This window comes from Trichomonas vaginalis (assembly GCF_026262505.1).
Source record: "Trichomonas vaginalis G3 chromosome Unknown ctg_88, whole genome shotgun sequence".
Taxonomy (NCBI): domain Eukaryota; phylum Parabasalia; order Trichomonadida; family Trichomonadidae; genus Trichomonas; species Trichomonas vaginalis.
In genome coordinates this window covers 52,634-70,189 of record NW_026529175.1, presented here as the reverse complement: position 1 = coordinate 70,189, position 17,556 = coordinate 52,634, and the positions used below count along the sequence as shown (strand labels likewise).

The window sequence follows — 17,556 nt, the reverse complement described above, 5'->3', positions numbered from 1 at the left end:
TAATAGAGAACCCGAGATGATAAGTATGGACTGCGCCCCACAAATAGCCGAGGCAATTGAGCGAGGTATTCCAAACTGTCATATTCTTTGGTGTGGCGTGCATGTCCTTCGCGCCATATTAAGAAAAGCGGATAAGTTTAAATCACGAGACAATTTTGAAGAATTTTATAATCTAATGAAATTATTAGTATTCGATACTAAAGAAGAATCTCCCGAGGAAGAACAGAACCAAGAAGAAGAAAATCCTAGAGAGGAACCAGCTCAATCTCACTTACTTCAAGCAGAAGAAATTGAAGAAGAGGAACAATATGAAGAAGAATTCATCGAAAATGAATTTCAACCTTCTCAAATCTTTTTACCACGAGAATCTTCTGATGATCCAAACGATTCTGAATTTATTCCAGAAGAAGAAACGTTTGAAACAAGTGAAGAAGTTCCAGAGCACCTCACTCAAGAAGAAGCTGCAGACCTAGATGCAGTTTATGATCGAATTCTTGAAATTCTTTCCACTGAACCGAAAGCCCAAAAGTACTTCGATAGGCAATGGAGGCATCATTTAGATCGTTGGAATAAGCGCTATCGCAACGGAGGTGACGCGACTAATAACGTCAGTGAGTCACATTTCAAAGTTCTCAAGCATTCTTATTTCCCAGAGAGAAGGAATATTCGATTAGACGATTTTGTTGTTGAATTATACACAACGGTTGTTCCAGCATTATTGATTAAATTTAAAGTTCAATTAATCAATAGTGATAAAGTTGTTCGTATATTACGAAAAGCTAATGACCATGAACAAATATTGGAAAACAAAAAAGTCGAATGTTTGAAAATGCTTGAAGCAATATATTCAAGTTTGCAACAAGGACCAATAGATTCAAATCTTGTTTATTGTACTTTAAAGGTACTTTTAAAAAAGAAACAATTAATGTAAAAGATTCAAATAATTTTTTATTATTATTTTATTAATTTTTTAAAATAAGGTTAATAAAAAAGTGACACTGGATAGTTTGTCCCACACTCGAACAAATCAGCATTGAAACTAAAAAATGCTGAAATATTATAATAAATTGAAGAAATACTGTGATAGAATACCTAGTTATACTAGATACTATTATAATATGAATTCATTTGTATTGAATATCGATAATAAAAAATCGATGAAATATTAAAATGAGAATAAATTAATAATGAGATTATAAATTAGAATTATTTCTCTTTTATTTAAAATAAAAACTTAGTTCTATTTAAATTCGATAAAGAAGTACGAAAAAGTTGTATTATACGTATGATGTTGCCCGATGTTTGGTAACACTATTGTAGAATATAAGCATATATGATAGAAAAGCAATATGCTTAATATCGAGTAATTCTAATTTTTTACGAAATTATTCAAATACGTTATTTTTTAGTTTCAATGCTGATTTGTTCCTTAGCTTGTAAACTATAGTTACTTTATATCTTCGGCTATTATCCTATTCAACTTAGACGTAAAAAAATTAAATAACGTATAAATATAATTTTAATGGTAAAAGATTAAATGTTTATTCCGTATGTAATGTGATTTGATTTGGATGGTAAGATAAGTTTCGGTATAGTTTTTGTTAATTGATTAAGAATTGTTGAATAAAATTCTGGAACTTCGTCAATTTCTTTGATTCCTTCTTGAAGCGTTGAAATTTCTTATTGACTCTCTTTTTATAACTTTTGAAAGAAACCGTAAAAATTGTGAAACATGCTTTTTAATAAAAAACAATTTTGATGAAAACCATAAATTAATTTAAAATTGAAATAAATTTTTGAAATCTATGATATTGAATAAAAAAATTTATAGTGTAGATATTGATATAGATATAGATGTTAATTTTAATATGATATTTGATAAATTTTTTTTATCAAAACATACTGATAATAGGTTGACATGTAATATGATATTTTGCCTTGTAAATATATTTGGTCGGCAAAATAACCTAATTACTCTTATTTTGAGTTCACTTCCACCATTTCGTCTTATGATACAACAAATTGATTTATCTTATAGAGAAGTACGCAGATACTTCAAAGAAAATCATTTCACCAAGACGCGATTAGAGCATGCCGGGCCAGAAACAGCAGTAAGATATTGGGCGCTTTCACCCAATCTTATCTGGCACGCAGATGTTCATTATTTTAGGGGTGTTCGTGGCCAGTATATTTATGGCATAATCGACGATTTTAGCCGCAAAGTCCTAGCGTGTATCCAAATACCAGATATGCTGGCAACGACGACAGCGAACGTTGCGGCTTCCGCCTTCATTGAATTTGGCGCCCCTTATTGTTTCTGGACCGACAACGGTTCAGAAAATAGGGGCGCCTTTCAAGATCTACTTGATCTTTGGGGCGTCCAATGGCGGCATACAGACTCTCATTCTCCCTACCAAAATGGGAAGATTGAGAGATTCTGGCCGACATTGGAGCGCTGCCAAAGCATTCAGGCTATTCCTGCCTTTATTTGGGAGTACAATAATAACACACCGCATGAAGATCTCCCAATTAATCCATTAACTGGAACAAATTACACGCCAAATCAAATGTATCAGCTGAAACCGAAATACACAAATGCAGATACAGAAAGGTTGTGGCAAATATGGGATACAGATACAGGCATGACCGCTGTTGACACATTCACAGCGTAATAATAAACATAATTTTTTAATTTCATTTTTAACAAGTTTTTTTAAATGTATGTAATGAATAATTCATTAGAATATGATAATGCACATTGTAACAGAATAGAACAATCACCAAATTTTTTTTTTGAAATTAAAAAATAAAAGTAAAAAGTATAAAGTAATCTAACCAAAAAAGATATTTAAAAGAATTTTGGAAAAAAACAGAATAAGGATAATGATATTATTTTAGATACACAATCGATGTACTGAAGAATAATCCGGTAAAATGATGATATAAAATTAGATTAGTTTACAAGTAGCTAAAAGAATAAAACTATAATATAAAATAAATGAAGTTTAATGAAACAATAAAGGTTAAATAAATAATAAAGATTTTTATTTTATATCAGTATTGAGAAGAAGTAACAGCTGACACTTGGTAGACAACTTCTTTATGTCTAGAAAATTCTATCTTGCCTTTTATTTTTTTCTCGCTGTGAAACGTATTCGGTCATTTTTTTAAAAATTAATTTTTTGTTAGAGATAAGAGCTAAAACTCGGTAAACAACTTCTTTATGTCTAGAAAATTCTATCTTGCCTTTTATTTTTTTCTCGCTGTGAAACGTATTCGGTCATTTTTTTTAAAAATTAATTTTTTGTTAGAGATAAGAGCTAAAACTCGGTAAACAACTTCTTTATGTCTAGAAAATTCTATCTTGCCTTTTATTTTTTTTCGCTGTGAAACGTATTCGGTCTCATTTTTTTAAAAATTAATTTTTTGTTAGAGATAAGAGCTAAAACTCGGTAAACAACTTCTTTATGTCTAGAAAATTCTATCTTGCCTTTTATTTTTTTCTCGCTGTGAAACGTATTCGGTCATTTTTTTAAAAATTAATTTTTTGTTAGAGATAAGAGCTAAAACTCGGTAAACAACTTCTTTATGTCTAGAAAATTCTATCTTGCCTTTTATTTTTTTCTCGCTGTGAAACGTATTCGGTCATTTTTTTAAAAATTAATTTTTTGTTAGAGATAAGAGCTAAAACTTTGCAGACAACTCCCCCATGTCTAGCAAATTTAACATTCGTCTCCCATTTTTATATATTTGGTTTAGAATGTTCGAAAATGCGTAATATGGTCATTAATATTAATTAAAAAGAACCTTGAATTAATTCAATCTGATCTCACAAAATATTTTAAATTACAAACTTTGTAGTTTGAATAGATAATTAGTATTAAACTCAAATAACTAGTTTATTTTTGAATAAAAATTATTTGAATTCATTCAATTTTGTGAATTTCCCTTCAAAAATCAAGTTTAAATATCTTATTTGCCATATAATTATAAATACAATGAAACATATTCGAAATTGAAAAGAATGACTTTTTCTGTTCTTTCAATCATTCAATTTGAATTTTGCAATATTGGATTTCTCATTAAATAGCTATTAAAAACAACAAGCAATTTAACTTACATTCAAATTTATTTGTGTTATATTCAATCTTCTCAAAACTTATAATTTTCGGCTATAGCATGAGTATATGCTATATAATATAATAAACCTATAATAGTATCATTCTTTCAATTATTTGAAGAGAAAACCGAAAAAATCTATTTTCGGTCTATAACAAAAAATAATTGTATTTTAAAAAACGATTAAATTATCCTTTCATTATTTTAAACTTGAATTAGTTTTTATGATTGACTAAAGCAATCATATTTATTCATCATTAAATAAACAAAAAAATAATATTTGAGAGTTATTTCAAAAAAACACATTGAATTTATTAATTTGTCTCAATTTCAGTATTATAAATTTTTATAATTTCAATATTTTGAAATACACTTTTTAATATTTCAATATTTATGATATTTCAATGTATTAAGTGGTCTCAAATTGAGCTTCTCAAATATAAGTTTGCCTATTCAAATAATAAAATTAAATAATATTTAAAATAATAAATAAAAGTGATTGAGGTTATAGCAAAACGGCTGTTTTATTCATTAATTCTTAAAAATAAAAAGGGTAAAAACTAAATAAAATGGGTAAAACTCAATAGTGTCTGTGCTATCATTCAATTTGAAGGTGTCTTTTGAAGCCGCAAGACACATTGAATTTTTGAATAGTGTATTATGGTTTGACAGACACCAATGAAAAAAATAAAATGATATTTATTTTAAATATATAAGATCCTTATATAAAATATAAATATTTTATCGTTTTATTTTCTTGTTTTAGAAATGTTTTTTATTGAAAAATCGATAAAACTAACTCGAAAATAAAATTATTGATTTAAAGACACTATGATGACACCAGGCAAATCTTCCAAGACACCTATCGTCGGGAATCTAGCAACCCTATTAAAATTCAAAAATCCCTTAATTCCTGAGGATTTTGGAAAAAAGTTTTTACATGAACATGTGTATATTATATGAAGTATATTGATAAGGTAAAAATCAAATTTTATTGCATATTCATCGAGAAATAAACTAACGAATCCCTCAAAATTGAGAGGGTAATCCTCCTCCTCTCAAATAAACGTATATACGGGTGCACCTTTAAATCATCTTGTTTCCTATTCCAAAAGAATGTCGTCGTTAGACTAAACAATTATTTTTTATTTAAACTAAAATTATTAATTGAATAGGTCAAAAATAAGAACGCGATTTTTGGGCTAAAATTCAAAAGTTTACAACATTTTGAACGGTTTTTTCCTCTCAATTTGCTTTTCTCGTCTCAATTTGTGTCCCTAGTATACTTAACTTGGCACGATTTGACATACACAGATCGAACATATTTTACAAACTCTATCATAATCCTTTCTAATAATTGTCGAAATAAAAATCGTTTATCAACAATCACATTATTTTTTTATTGTTTTCAAACTTCTTTTCATACCTTTTCTTTATTTAATAAAGTTCAGTTTTTTATTTTTATTAATTTTTCTTTTCAATTTCAAAAGATGTATTCAATTAATTGTGTTATTCGATATATTCAATTGGTTTAAGAATTAGATTAAAGTTTAATAAATTATCATAATTTTTCGGATTGTTTTTTTAGAAAATATGTGTATCGTTTTGAATGATTTTATAATGTGTATATACGAAGAATTAGAGGTGTGAGAAACTATTACAAACGATAGTACTCACACCTCCAATTCCTAGCCAAAATGGCTAAAAATTGGGTGCAATTTTTTACATTGCACCCATTTTTTAGCCATTTTGGCTGAGAACTACGGTCTGCGAGGCACATAAATAGAATCAGTACCTCGCAGACTATAGTTCTCTATATGGCGTCGAAAATTTTAATAATATATTTTTATATCTTGTATTATAACACAACATATTCACATATATAGCAATAGCAAATCTATATTAACTTAGCCTTAAACACCAAACTTCCTACTTGCATTCTCACTCACAAATGTTAAACACCCTTCTCCAAAAATATAAATTCTTCACAATTTTTTTTAAATTGAGAACATATAACTGTTATAATTCAATAGTTTCAGATATTAATTAATAATAACAAATTTAAAACATCACATATTAATGATTTTTTTTAAAAAAAAATAAAATTTTATTTTCACTTCAAATTTTCATCTCAAATAATTTTAATTAGTGTATACCTTACATCATTATTCTCCATTTTTCAAATATGACAAATAGATGTCAAACACTGTCAAATACTGTCACTTTTTATCAGAAGTGAAGTCATGCTATTTTTCATGCACAACAATTTTTAACCATTTTGGCTGGGGACTATAGCCTGCGAGGTACATAGATAGAATCAGTACCTCGCAGACTATAGTTCTCTATATGGCGTCGAGAAATTTTGGCGAAATGTCGTCGCATTTCACCAAAATTTTCTCGACGCCATAGGAAGAATTGAAGGGTGTGAGTACTATTGCATGAAATAGTATCTCACACCACCAATTCTTAGCTTAATATATTTCAATTTTGTCAAAAATTTTTTGACTCCTTATCAAAAATTAATTCAATAATTATACATATTTTTTTAAATATCATTTTATAATAAATATAGATTTATTAAATAGCCTTCTATAATATAATTATATTGATTATATATTTGTGATAAATACCTTATTTTCATAAAATCTGACACGTAAAGTTGTCACTATATCATACCGAAATGCATCACTAGCAAAAGTGACATTTGGCGCCAATTTTAAATTAGTGGATTTTGTGTTTATTATTTAAAAAATATAATTGATAAAATATAATTAACATTAATAGAATAATATGGATAAGATTTGATAAAAAACAATCATAAATTTTTTTTTGGGCGCCATATAGAGAACTATAGTCTGCGAGGTACTGATTCTATCCATGTACCTCGCAGACCATAGTTCTCAGCCAAAATGGCTGAAAATTGCTCACAATTGTTGAAATTGTGAGCAATTTTTAGCCGTTTTGGCTAAGAATTGGAGGGTGTGAGTACTATAGCATGTAATAGTATCTCACACCCTCCAATTCTTCCTATGGCGCCGAAAAATTTTTGGTGAAATGCGACGACATTTCACCAAAAATTTTCGGCGCCATATAGAGAACTATAGTCTGCGAGGTACTGATTCTATCTATGTACCTCGCAGACCATAGTTCTCAGCCAAAATGCCTCTAAAATTTGTATACCTATAAACTCAAACTTCAATATATTCAATTTTATTTTTATAATTAATTTAAATATATCCATATAATTCTAATGTTTTCTTTTAATTTAAAAAATAATAATAATAATTAAAAATAAAAATAAAAATAAACTTTTCTATAATATTTATAAAGCTGATTTGAAATATATAACATATTTAGCTTAACAAAATAACTTAGAAAAAATTGCCGCACAAAATAAGAGTAAGTGTCACTTTTTGTCACTTTTCTAGTGATGCATTTCGGTACGGAACAATCGAACTGTGCACAATTCATATCTTTTGAGGTTATCGTCCGGCCAAACACCACATATCGTTTTTATATAAGGTAGTCACCAAATCTAAGTATAGTGGTTTCGTCATCGTGTCATTTCGGTTCACGAAAAAAATCTGAATGAACTGTTGTAAACAGAAATTCATCAAAAGTGACACCTCAGAAAAGCTAAAATATTGAATTTTTGGAACTTTTGATAGAGCACGTTTTTAAATATTAATTAAAGTAAATGTATATTTTGTAAGGATTCTTTTGAATAAAAAAAATAAAATTTTGAATAAGAACACAAAATCTTCTGAAAAATAATATCACATAAACTCATATTATTTTCTAATATATAACTATTTTATGTAAAAATCAAATTCAATGATCTTAAAAGCGAAGATAAACCTTGTTATAGACCGAAAATAGATTTTTTCGGTTTTCTCTTCAAATAATTGAAAGAATGATACTATTATAGGTTTATTATATTATATAGCATATACTCATGCTATAGCCGAAAATTATAAGTTTTGAGAAGATTGAATATAACACAAATAAATTTGAATGTAAGTTAAATTGCTTGTTGTTTTTAATAGCTATTTAATGAGAAATCCAATATTGCAAAATTCAAATTGAATGATTGAAAGAACAGAAAAAGTCATTCTTTTCAATTTCGAATATGTTTCATTGTATTTATAATTATATGGCAAATAAGATATTTAAACTTGATTTTTGAAGGGAAATTCACAAAATTGAATGAATTCAAATAATTTTTATTCAAAAATAAACTAGTTATTTGAGTTTAATACTAATTATCTATTCAAACTACAAAGTTTGTAATTTAAAATATTTTGTGAGATCAGATTGAATTAATTCAAGGTTCTTTTTAATTAATATTAATGACCATATTACGCATTTTCGAACATTCTAAACCAAATATATAAAAATGGGAGACGAATGTTAAATTTGCTAGACATGGGGGAGTTGTCTGCAAAGTTTTAGCTCTTATCTCTAACAAAAAATTAATTTTTAAAAAAATGACCGAATACGTTTCACAGCGAGAAAAAAATAAAAGGCAAGATAGAATTTTCTAGACATAAAGAAGTTGTTTACCGAGTTTTAGCTCTTATCTCTAACAAAAAATTAATTTTTAAAAAAATGACCGAATACGTTTCACAGCGAGAAAAAAATAAAAGGCAAGATAGAATTTTCTAGACATAAAGAAGTTGTTTACCGAGTTTTAGCTCTTATCTCTAACAAAAAATTAATTTTTAAAAAAATGACCGAATACGTTTCACAGCGAGAAAAAAATAAAAGGCAAGATAGAATTTTCTAGACATAAAGAAGTTGTTTACCGAGTTTTAGCTCTTATCTCTAACAAAAAATTAATTTTTAAAAAAATGACCGAATACGTTTCACAGCGAGAAAAAAATAAAAGGCAAGATAGAATTTTCTAGACATAAAGAAGTTGTTTACCGAGTTTTAGCTCTTATCTCTAACAAAAAATTAATTTTTAAAAAAATGACCGAATACGTTTCACAGCGAGAAAAAAATAAAAGGCAAGATAGAATTTTCTAGACATAAAGAAGTTGTTTACCGAGTTTTAGCTCTTATCTCTAACAAAAAATTAATTTTTAAAAAAATGACCGAATACGTTTCACAGCGAGAAAAAAATAAAAGGCAAGATAGAATTTTCTAGACATAAAGAAGTTGTTTACCGAGTTTTAGCTCTTATCTCTAACAAAAAATTAATTTTTAAAAAAACCGAATACGTTTCACAGCGAGAAAAAAATAAAAGGCAAGATAGAATTTTCTAGACATAAAGAAGTTGTTTACCGAGTTTTAGCTCTTATCTCTAACAAAAAATTAATTTTTAAAAAAATGACCGAATACGTTTCACAGCGAGAAAAAAATAAAAGGCAAGATAGAATTTTCTAGACATAAAGAAGTTGTTTACCGAGTTTTAGCTCTTATCTCTAACAAAAAATTAATTTTTAAAAAAATGACCGAATACGTTTCACAGCGAGAAAAAAATAAAAGGCAAGATAGAATTTTCTAGACATAAAGAAGTTGTTTACCGAGTTTTAGCTCTTATCTCTAACAAAAAATTAATTTTTAAAAAAATGACCGAATACGTTTCACAGCGAGAAAAAAATAAAAGGCAAGATAGAATTTTCTAGACATAAAGAAGTTGTTTACCGAGTTTTAGCTCTTATCTCTAACAAAAAATTAATTTTTAAAAAAATGACCGAATACGTTTCACAGCGAGAAAAAAATAAAAGGCAAGATAGAATTTTCTAGACATAAAGAAGTTGTCTACCAAGTGTCAGCTGTTACTTCTTCTCAATACTGATATAAAATAAAAATCTTTATTATTTATTTAACCTTTATTGTTTCATTAAACTTCATTTATTTTATATTATAGTTTTATTCTTTTAGCTACTTGTAAACTAATCTAATTTTATATCATCATTTTACCGGATTATTCTTCAGTACATCGATTGTGTATCTAAAATAATATCATTATCCTTATTCTGTTTTTTCCAAAATTCTTTTAAATATCTTTTTTGGTTAGATTACTTTATACTTTTTACTTTTATTTTTTAATTTCAAAAAAAAAATTTGGTGATTGTTCTATTCTGTTACAATGTGCATTATCATATTCTAATGAATTATTCATTACATACATTTAAAAAAACTTGTTAAAAATGAAATTAAAAAATTATGTTTATTATTACGCTGTGAATGTGTCAACAGCGGTCATGCCTGTATCTGTATCCCATATTTGCCACAACCTTTCTGTATCTGCATTTGTGTATTTCGGTTTCAGCTGATACATTTGATTTGGCGTGTAATTTGTTCCAGTTAATGGATTAATTGGGAGATCTTCATGCGGTGTGTTATTATTGTACTCCCAAATAAAGGCAGGAATAGCCTGAATGCTTTGGCAGCGCTCCAATGTCGGCCAGAATCTCTCAATCTTCCCATTTTGGTAGGGAGAATGAGAGTCTGTATGCCGCCATTGGACGCCCCAAAGATCAAGTAGATCTTGAAAGGCGCCCCTATTTTCTGAACCGTTGTCGGTCCAGAAACAATAAGGGGCGCCAAATTCAATGAAGGCGGAAGCCGCAACGTTCGCTGTCGTCGCTGCCAGCATATCTGGTATTTGTATACACGCTAGGACTTTGCGGCTAAAATCGTCGATTATGCCATAAATATACTGGCCACGAACACCCCTAAAATAATGAACATCTGCGTGCCAGATAAGATTGGGTGAAAGCGCCCAATATCTTACTGCTGTTTCTGGCCCGGCATGCTCTAATCGCGTCTTGGTGAAATGATTTTCTTTGAAGTATCTGCGTACTTCTCTATAAGATAAATCAATTTGTTGTATCATAAGACGAAATGGTGGAAGTGAACTCAAAATAAGAGTAATTAGGTTATTTTGCCGACCAAATATATTTACAAGGCAAAATATCATATTACATGTCAACCTATTATCAGTATGTTTTGATAAAAAAATTTATCAAATATCATATTAAAATTAACATCTATATCTATATCAATATCTACACTATAAATTTTTTTATTCAATATCATAGATTTCAAAAATTTATTTCAATTTTAAATTAATTTATGGTTTTCATCAAAATTGTTTTTTATTAAAAAGCATGTTTCACAATTTTTACGGTTTCTTTCAAAAGTTATAAAAAGAGAGTCAATAAGAAATTTCAACGCTTCAAGAAGGAATCAAAGAAATTGACGAAGTTCCAGAATTTTATTCAACAATTCTTAATCAATTAAAAAAACTATACCGAAACTTATCTTACCATCCAAATCAAATCACATTACATACGGAATAAACATTTAATCTTTTACCATTAAAATTATATTTATACGTTATTTTTTTTTTACGTCTAAGTTGAATAGGATAATAGCCGAAGATATAAAGTAACTATAGTTTACAAGCTAAGGAACAAATCAGCATTGAAACTAAAAAATGCTGAAATATTATAATAAATTGAAGAAATACTGTGATAGAATACCTAGTTATACTAGATACTATTATAATATGAATTCATTTGTATTGAATATCGATAATAAAAAATCGATGAAATATTAAAATGAGAATAAATTAATAATGAGATTATAAATTAGAATTATTTCTCTTTTATTTAAAATAAAAACTTAGTTCTATTTAAATTCGATAAAGAAGTACGAAAAAGTTGTATTATACGTATGATGTTGCCCGATGTTTGGTAACACTATTGTAGAATATAAGCATATATGATAGAAAAGCAATATGCTTAATATCGAGTAATTCTAATTTTTTACGAAATTATTCAAATACGTTATTTTTTAGTTTCAATGCTGATTTGTTCCTTAGCTTGTAAACTATAGTTACTTTATATCTTCGGCTATTATCCTATTCAACTTAGACGTAAAAAAATTAAATAACGTATAAATATAATTTTAATGGTAAAAGATTAAATGTTTATTCCGTATGTAATGTGATTTGATTTGGATGGTAAGATAAGTTTCGGTATAGTTTTTGTTAATTGATTAAGAATTGTTGAATAAAATTCTGGAACTTCGTCAATTTCTTTGATTCCTTCTTGAAGCGTTGAAATTTCTTATTGACTCTCTTTTTATAACTTTTGAAAGAAACCGTAAAAATTGTGAAACATGCTTTTTAATAAAAAACAATTTTGATGAAAACCATAAATTAATTTAAAATTGAAATAAATTTTTGAAATCTATGATATTGAATAAAAAAATTTATAGTGTAGATATTGATATAGATATAGATGTTAATTTTAATATGATATTTGATAAATTTTTTTTATCAAAACATACTGATAATAGGTTGACATGTAATATGATATTTTGCCTTGTAAATATATTTGGTCGGCAAAATAACCTAATTACTCTTATTTTGAGTTCACTTCCACCATTTCGTCTTATGATACAACAAATTGATTTATCTTATAGAGAAGTACGCAGATACTTCAAAGAAAATCATTTCACCAAGACGCGATTAGAGCATGCCGGGCCAGAAACAGCAGTAAGATATTGGGCGCTTTCACCCAATCTTATCTGGCACGCAGATGTTCATTATTTTAGGGGTGTTCGTGGCCAGTATATTTATGGCATAATCGACGATTTTAGCCGCAAAGTCCTAGCGTGTATACAAATACCAGATATGCTGGCAGCGACGACAGCGAACGTTGCGGCTTCCGCCTTCATTGAATTTGGCGCCCCTTATTGTTTCTGGACCGACAACGGTTCAGAAAATAGGGGCGCCTTTCAAGATCTACTTGATCTTTGGGGCGTCCAATGGCGGCATACAGACTCTCATTCTCCCTACCAAAATGGGAAGATTGAGAGATTCTGGCCGACATTGGAGCGCTGCCAAAGCATTCAGGCTATTCCTGCCTTTATTTGGGAGTACAATAATAACACACCGCATGAAGATCTCCCAATTAATCCATTAACTGGAACAAATTACACGCCAAATCAAATGTATCAGCTGAAACCGAAATACACAAATGCAGATACAGAAAGGTTGTGGCAAATATGGGATACAGATACAGGCATGACCGCTGTTGACACATTCACAGCGTAATAATAAACATAATTTTTTAATTTCATTTTTAACAAGTTTTTTTAAATGTATGTAATGAATAATTCATTAGAATATGATAATGCACATTGTAACAGAATAGAACAATCACCAAATTTTTTTTTTGAAATTAAAAAATAAAAGTAAAAAGTATAAAGTAATCTAACCAAAAAAGATATTTAAAAGAATTTTGGAAAAAACAGAATAAGGATAATGATATATTTTAGATACACAATCGATGTACTGAAGAATAATCCGGTAAAATGATGATATAAAATTAGATTAGTTTACAAGTAGCTAAAAGAATAAAACTATAATATAAAATAAATGAAGTTTAATGAAACAATAAAGGTTAAATAAATAATAAAGATTTTTATTTTATATCAGTATTGAGAAGAAGTAACAGCTGACACTTGGTAGACAACTTCTTTATGTCTAGAAAATTCTATCTTGCCTTTTATTTTTTTCTCGCTGTGAAACGTATTCGGTCATTTTTTTAAAAATTAATTTTTTGTTAGAGATAAGAGCTAAAACTCGGTAAACAACTTCTTTATGTCTAGAAAATTCTATCTTGCCTTTTATTTTTTTCTCGCTGTGAAACGTATTCGGTCATTTTTTTAAAAATTAATTTTTTGTTAGAGATAAGAGCTAAAACTCGGTAAACAACTTCTTTATGTCTAGAAAATTCTATCTTGCCTTTTATTTTTTTCTCGCTGTGAAACGTATTCGGTCTTTTTTTAAAAATTAATTTTTTGTTAGAGATAAGAGCTAAAACTCGGTAAACAACTTCTTTATGTCTAGAAAATTCTATCTTGCCTTTTATTTTTTTCTCGCTGTGAAACGTATTCGGTCATTTTTTTAAAAATTAATTTTTTGTTAGAGATAAGAGCTAAAACTCGGTAAACAACTTCTTTATGTCTAGAAAATTCTATCTTGCCTTTTATTTTTTTCTCGCTGTGAAACGTATTCGGTCATTTTTTTAAAAATTAATTTTTTGTTAGAGATAAGAGCTAAAACTTTGCAGACAACTCCCCCATGTCTAGCAAATTTAACATTCGTCTCCCATTTTTATATATTTGGTTTAGAATGTTCGAAAATGCGTAATATGGTCATTAATATTAATTAAAAAGAACCTTGAATTAATTCAATCTGATCTCACAAAATATTTTAAATTACAAACTTTGTAGTTTGAATAGATAATTAGTATTAAACTCAAATAACTAGTTTATTTTTGAATAAAAATTATTTGAATTCATTCAATTTTGTGAATTTCCCTTCAAAAATCAAGTTTAAATATCTTATTTGCCATATAATTATAAATACAATGAAACATATTCGAAATTGAAAAGAATGACTTTTTCTGTTCTTTCAATCATTCAATTTGAATTTTGCAATATTGGATTTCTCATTAAATAGCTATTAAAAACAACAAGCAATTTAACTTACATTCAAATTTATTTGTGTTATATTCAATCTTCTCAAAACTTATAATTTTCGGCTATAGCATGAGTATATGCTATATAATATAATAAACCTATAATAGTATCATTCTTTCAATTATTTGAAGAGAAAACCGAAAAAATCTATTTTCGGTCTATAACAAAAAATAATTGTATTTTAAAAAACGATTAAATTATCCTTTCATTATTTTAAACTTGAATTAGTTTTTATGATTGACTAAAGCAATCATATTTATTCATCATTAAATAAACAAAAAAATAATATTTGAGAGTTATTTCAAAAAAACACATTGAATTTATTAATTTGTCTCAATTTCAGTATTATAAATTTTTATAATTTCAATATTTTGAAATACACTTTTTAATATTTCAATATTTATGATATTTCAATGTATTAAGTGGTCTCAAATTGAGCTTCTCAAATATAAGTTTGCCTATTCAAATAATAAAATTAAATAATATTTAAAATAATAAATAAAAGTGATTGAGGTTATAGCAAAACGGCTGTTTTATTCATTAATTCTTAAAAATAAAAAGGGTAAAAACTAAATAAAATGGGTAAAACTCAATAGTGTCTGTGCTATCATTCAATTTGAAGGTGTCTTTTGAAGCCGCAAGACACATTGAATTTTTGAATAGTGTATTATGGTTTGACAGACACCAATGAAAAAAATAAAATGATATTTATTTTAAATATATAAGATCCTTATATAAAATATAAATATTTTATCGTTTTATTTTCTTGTTTTAGAAATGTTTTTTATTGAAAAATCGATAAAACTAACTCGAAAATAAAATTATTGATTTAAAGACACTATGATGACACCAGGCAAATCTTCCAAGACACCTATCGTCGGGAATCTAGCAACCCTATTAAAATTCAAAAATCCCTTAATTCCTGAGGATTTTGGAAAAAAGTTTTTACATGAACATGTGTATATTATATGAAGTATATTGATAAGGTAAAAATCAAATTTTATTGCATATTCATCGAGAAAATAAACTAACGAATCCCTCAAAATTGAGAGGGTAATCCTCCTCCTCTCAAATAAACGTATATACGGGTGCACCTTTAAATCATCTTGTTTCCTATTCCAAAAGAATGTCGTCGTTAGACTAAACAATTATTTTTTATTTAAACTAAAATTATTAATTGAATAGGTCAAAAATAAGAACGCGATTTTTGGGCTAAAATTCAAAAGTTTACAACATTTTGAACGGTTTTTTCCTCTCAATTTGCTTTTCTCGTCTCAATTTGTGTCCCTAGTATACTTAACTTGGCACGATTTGACATACACAGATCGAACATATTTTACAAACTCTATCATAATCCTTTCTAATAATTGTCGAAATAAAAATCGTTTATCAACAATCACATTATTTTTTTATTGTTTTCAAACTTCTTTTCATACCTTTTCTTTATTTAATAAAGTTCAGTTTTTTATTTTTATTAATTTTTCTTTTCAATTTCAAAAGATGTATTCAATTAATTGTGTTATTCGATATATTCAATTGGTTTAAGAATTAGATTAAAGTTTAATAAATTATCATAATAAAATTTTCGGATTGTTTTTTAGAAAATATGTGTATCGTTTTGAATGATTTTATAATGTGTATATACGAAGAATTAGAGGGTGTGAGAAACTATTACAAACGATAGTACTCACACCCTCCAATTCCTAGCCAAAATGGCTAAAAATTGGGTGCAATTTTTTACATTGCACCCATTTTTTAGCCATTTTGGCTGAGAACTACGGTCTGCGAGGCACATAAATAGAATCAGTACCTCGCAGACTATAGTTCTCTATATGGCGTCGAAAATTTTAATAATATATTTTTATATCTTGTATTATAACACAACATATTCACATATATAGCAATAGCAAATCTATATTAACTTAGCCTTAAAACACCAAACTTCTACTTGCATTCTCACTCACAAATGTTAAACACCCTTCTCCAAAAATATAAATTCTTCACAATTTTTTTTAAATTGAGAACATATAAACTGTTATAATTCAATAGTTTCAGATATTAATTAATAATAACAAATTTAAAACATCACATATTAATGATTTTTTTTAAAAAAAATAAAATTTTATTTTCACTTCAAATTTTCATCTCAAATAATTTTAATTAGTGTATACCTTACATCATTATTCTCCATTTTTCAAATATGACAAATAGATGTCAAACACTGTCAAATACTGTCACTTTTTATCAGAAGTGAAGTCATGCTATTTTTCATGCACAACAATTTTTAACCATTTTGGCTGGGGACTATAGCCTGCGAGGTACATAGATAGAATCAGTACCTCGCAGACTATAGTTCTCTATATGGCGTCGAGAAATTTTGGCGAAATGTCGTCGCATTTCACCAAAATTTTCTCGACGCCATAGGAAGAATTGAAGGGTGTGAGTACTATTGCATGAAATAGTATCTCACACCACCAATTCTTAGCTTAAATATATTTCAATTTTGTCAAAAATTTTTTGACTCCTTATCAAAAATTAATTCAATAATTATACATATTTTTTTAAATATCATTTTATAATAAATATAGATTTATTAAATAGCCTTCTATAATATAATTATATTGATTATATATTTGTGATAAATACCTTATTTTCATAAAATCTGACACGTAAAGTTGTCACTATATCATACCGAAATGCATCACTAGCAAAAGTGACATTTGGCGCCAATTTTAAATTAGTGGATTTTGTGTTTATTATTTAAAAAAATATAATTGATAAAATATAATTAACATTAATAGAATAATATGGATAAGATTTGATAAAAAACAATCATAAATTTTTTTTTGGGCGCCATATAGAGAACTATAGTCTGCGAGGTACTGATTCTATCCATGTACCTCGCAGACCATAGTTCTCAGCCAAAAT

The 17,556-nt window shown here is 27.5% G+C and overlaps 2 protein-coding genes and 1 pseudogene across 3 annotated transcripts, besides 14 other annotated features; 2 read left to right on the top strand and 1 right to left on the bottom strand.

Annotated features, from left to right (window-relative positions):
• Positions 1-1,020: part of a mobile genetic element that runs on past the window's edge.
• TVAGG3_1072230 lies at positions 434-931 on the top strand (annotated as a pseudogene). Its single transcript has one exon. A coding segment is annotated over exon 1 (498 nt).
• Positions 1,021-1,036: 16 nt separating the features above from the next.
• Positions 1,037-1,086: a mobile genetic element.
• A 347-nt stretch (positions 1,087-1,433) lies between these two features.
• Positions 1,434-1,462: a mobile genetic element.
• A 343-nt stretch (positions 1,463-1,805) lies between these two features.
• Positions 1,806-2,672: a mobile genetic element.
• A 264-nt stretch (positions 2,673-2,936) lies between these two features.
• Positions 2,937-2,965: a mobile genetic element.
• A 471-nt stretch (positions 2,966-3,436) lies between these two features.
• Positions 3,437-4,274: a mobile genetic element.
• Positions 4,275-7,713: 3,439 nt separating this feature from the next.
• Positions 7,714-7,751: a mobile genetic element.
• A 229-nt stretch (positions 7,752-7,980) lies between these two features.
• Positions 7,981-8,821: a mobile genetic element.
• A 1,482-nt stretch (positions 8,822-10,303) lies between these two features.
• Positions 10,304-10,726, bottom strand: TVAGG3_1072140 (gag-polypeptide of LTR copia-type retrotransposon (UBN2 2) family; the record flags this gene model as incomplete). Its single annotated transcript, XM_051256412.1, has 1 exon — positions 10,304-10,726. One exon carries the CDS (start codon positions 10,724-10,726, stop codon positions 10,304-10,306), a length of 423 nt encoding a protein of 140 aa, XP_051076379.1.
• Positions 10,304-11,212: a mobile genetic element.
• A 347-nt stretch (positions 11,213-11,559) lies between these two features.
• Positions 11,560-11,609: a mobile genetic element.
• A 347-nt stretch (positions 11,610-11,956) lies between these two features.
• Positions 11,957-11,985: a mobile genetic element.
• A 343-nt stretch (positions 11,986-12,328) lies between these two features.
• Positions 12,329-13,195: a mobile genetic element.
• TVAGG3_1072100 (gag-polypeptide of LTR copia-type retrotransposon (UBN2 2) family) lies at positions 12,773-13,195 on the top strand (the record flags this gene model as incomplete). The annotated part of the gene is made up of 1 exon (XM_051256411.1): positions 12,773-13,195. The coding sequence occupies one exon, from the start codon at positions 12,773-12,775 to the stop codon at positions 13,193-13,195; it is 423 nt and encodes a 140-aa protein (XP_051076378.1).
• A 262-nt stretch (positions 13,196-13,457) lies between these two features.
• Positions 13,458-13,486: a mobile genetic element.
• Positions 13,487-13,954: 468 nt separating this feature from the next.
• Positions 13,955-14,792: a mobile genetic element.
• Between the last annotated feature and the right edge of the window lie 2,764 nt (positions 14,793-17,556).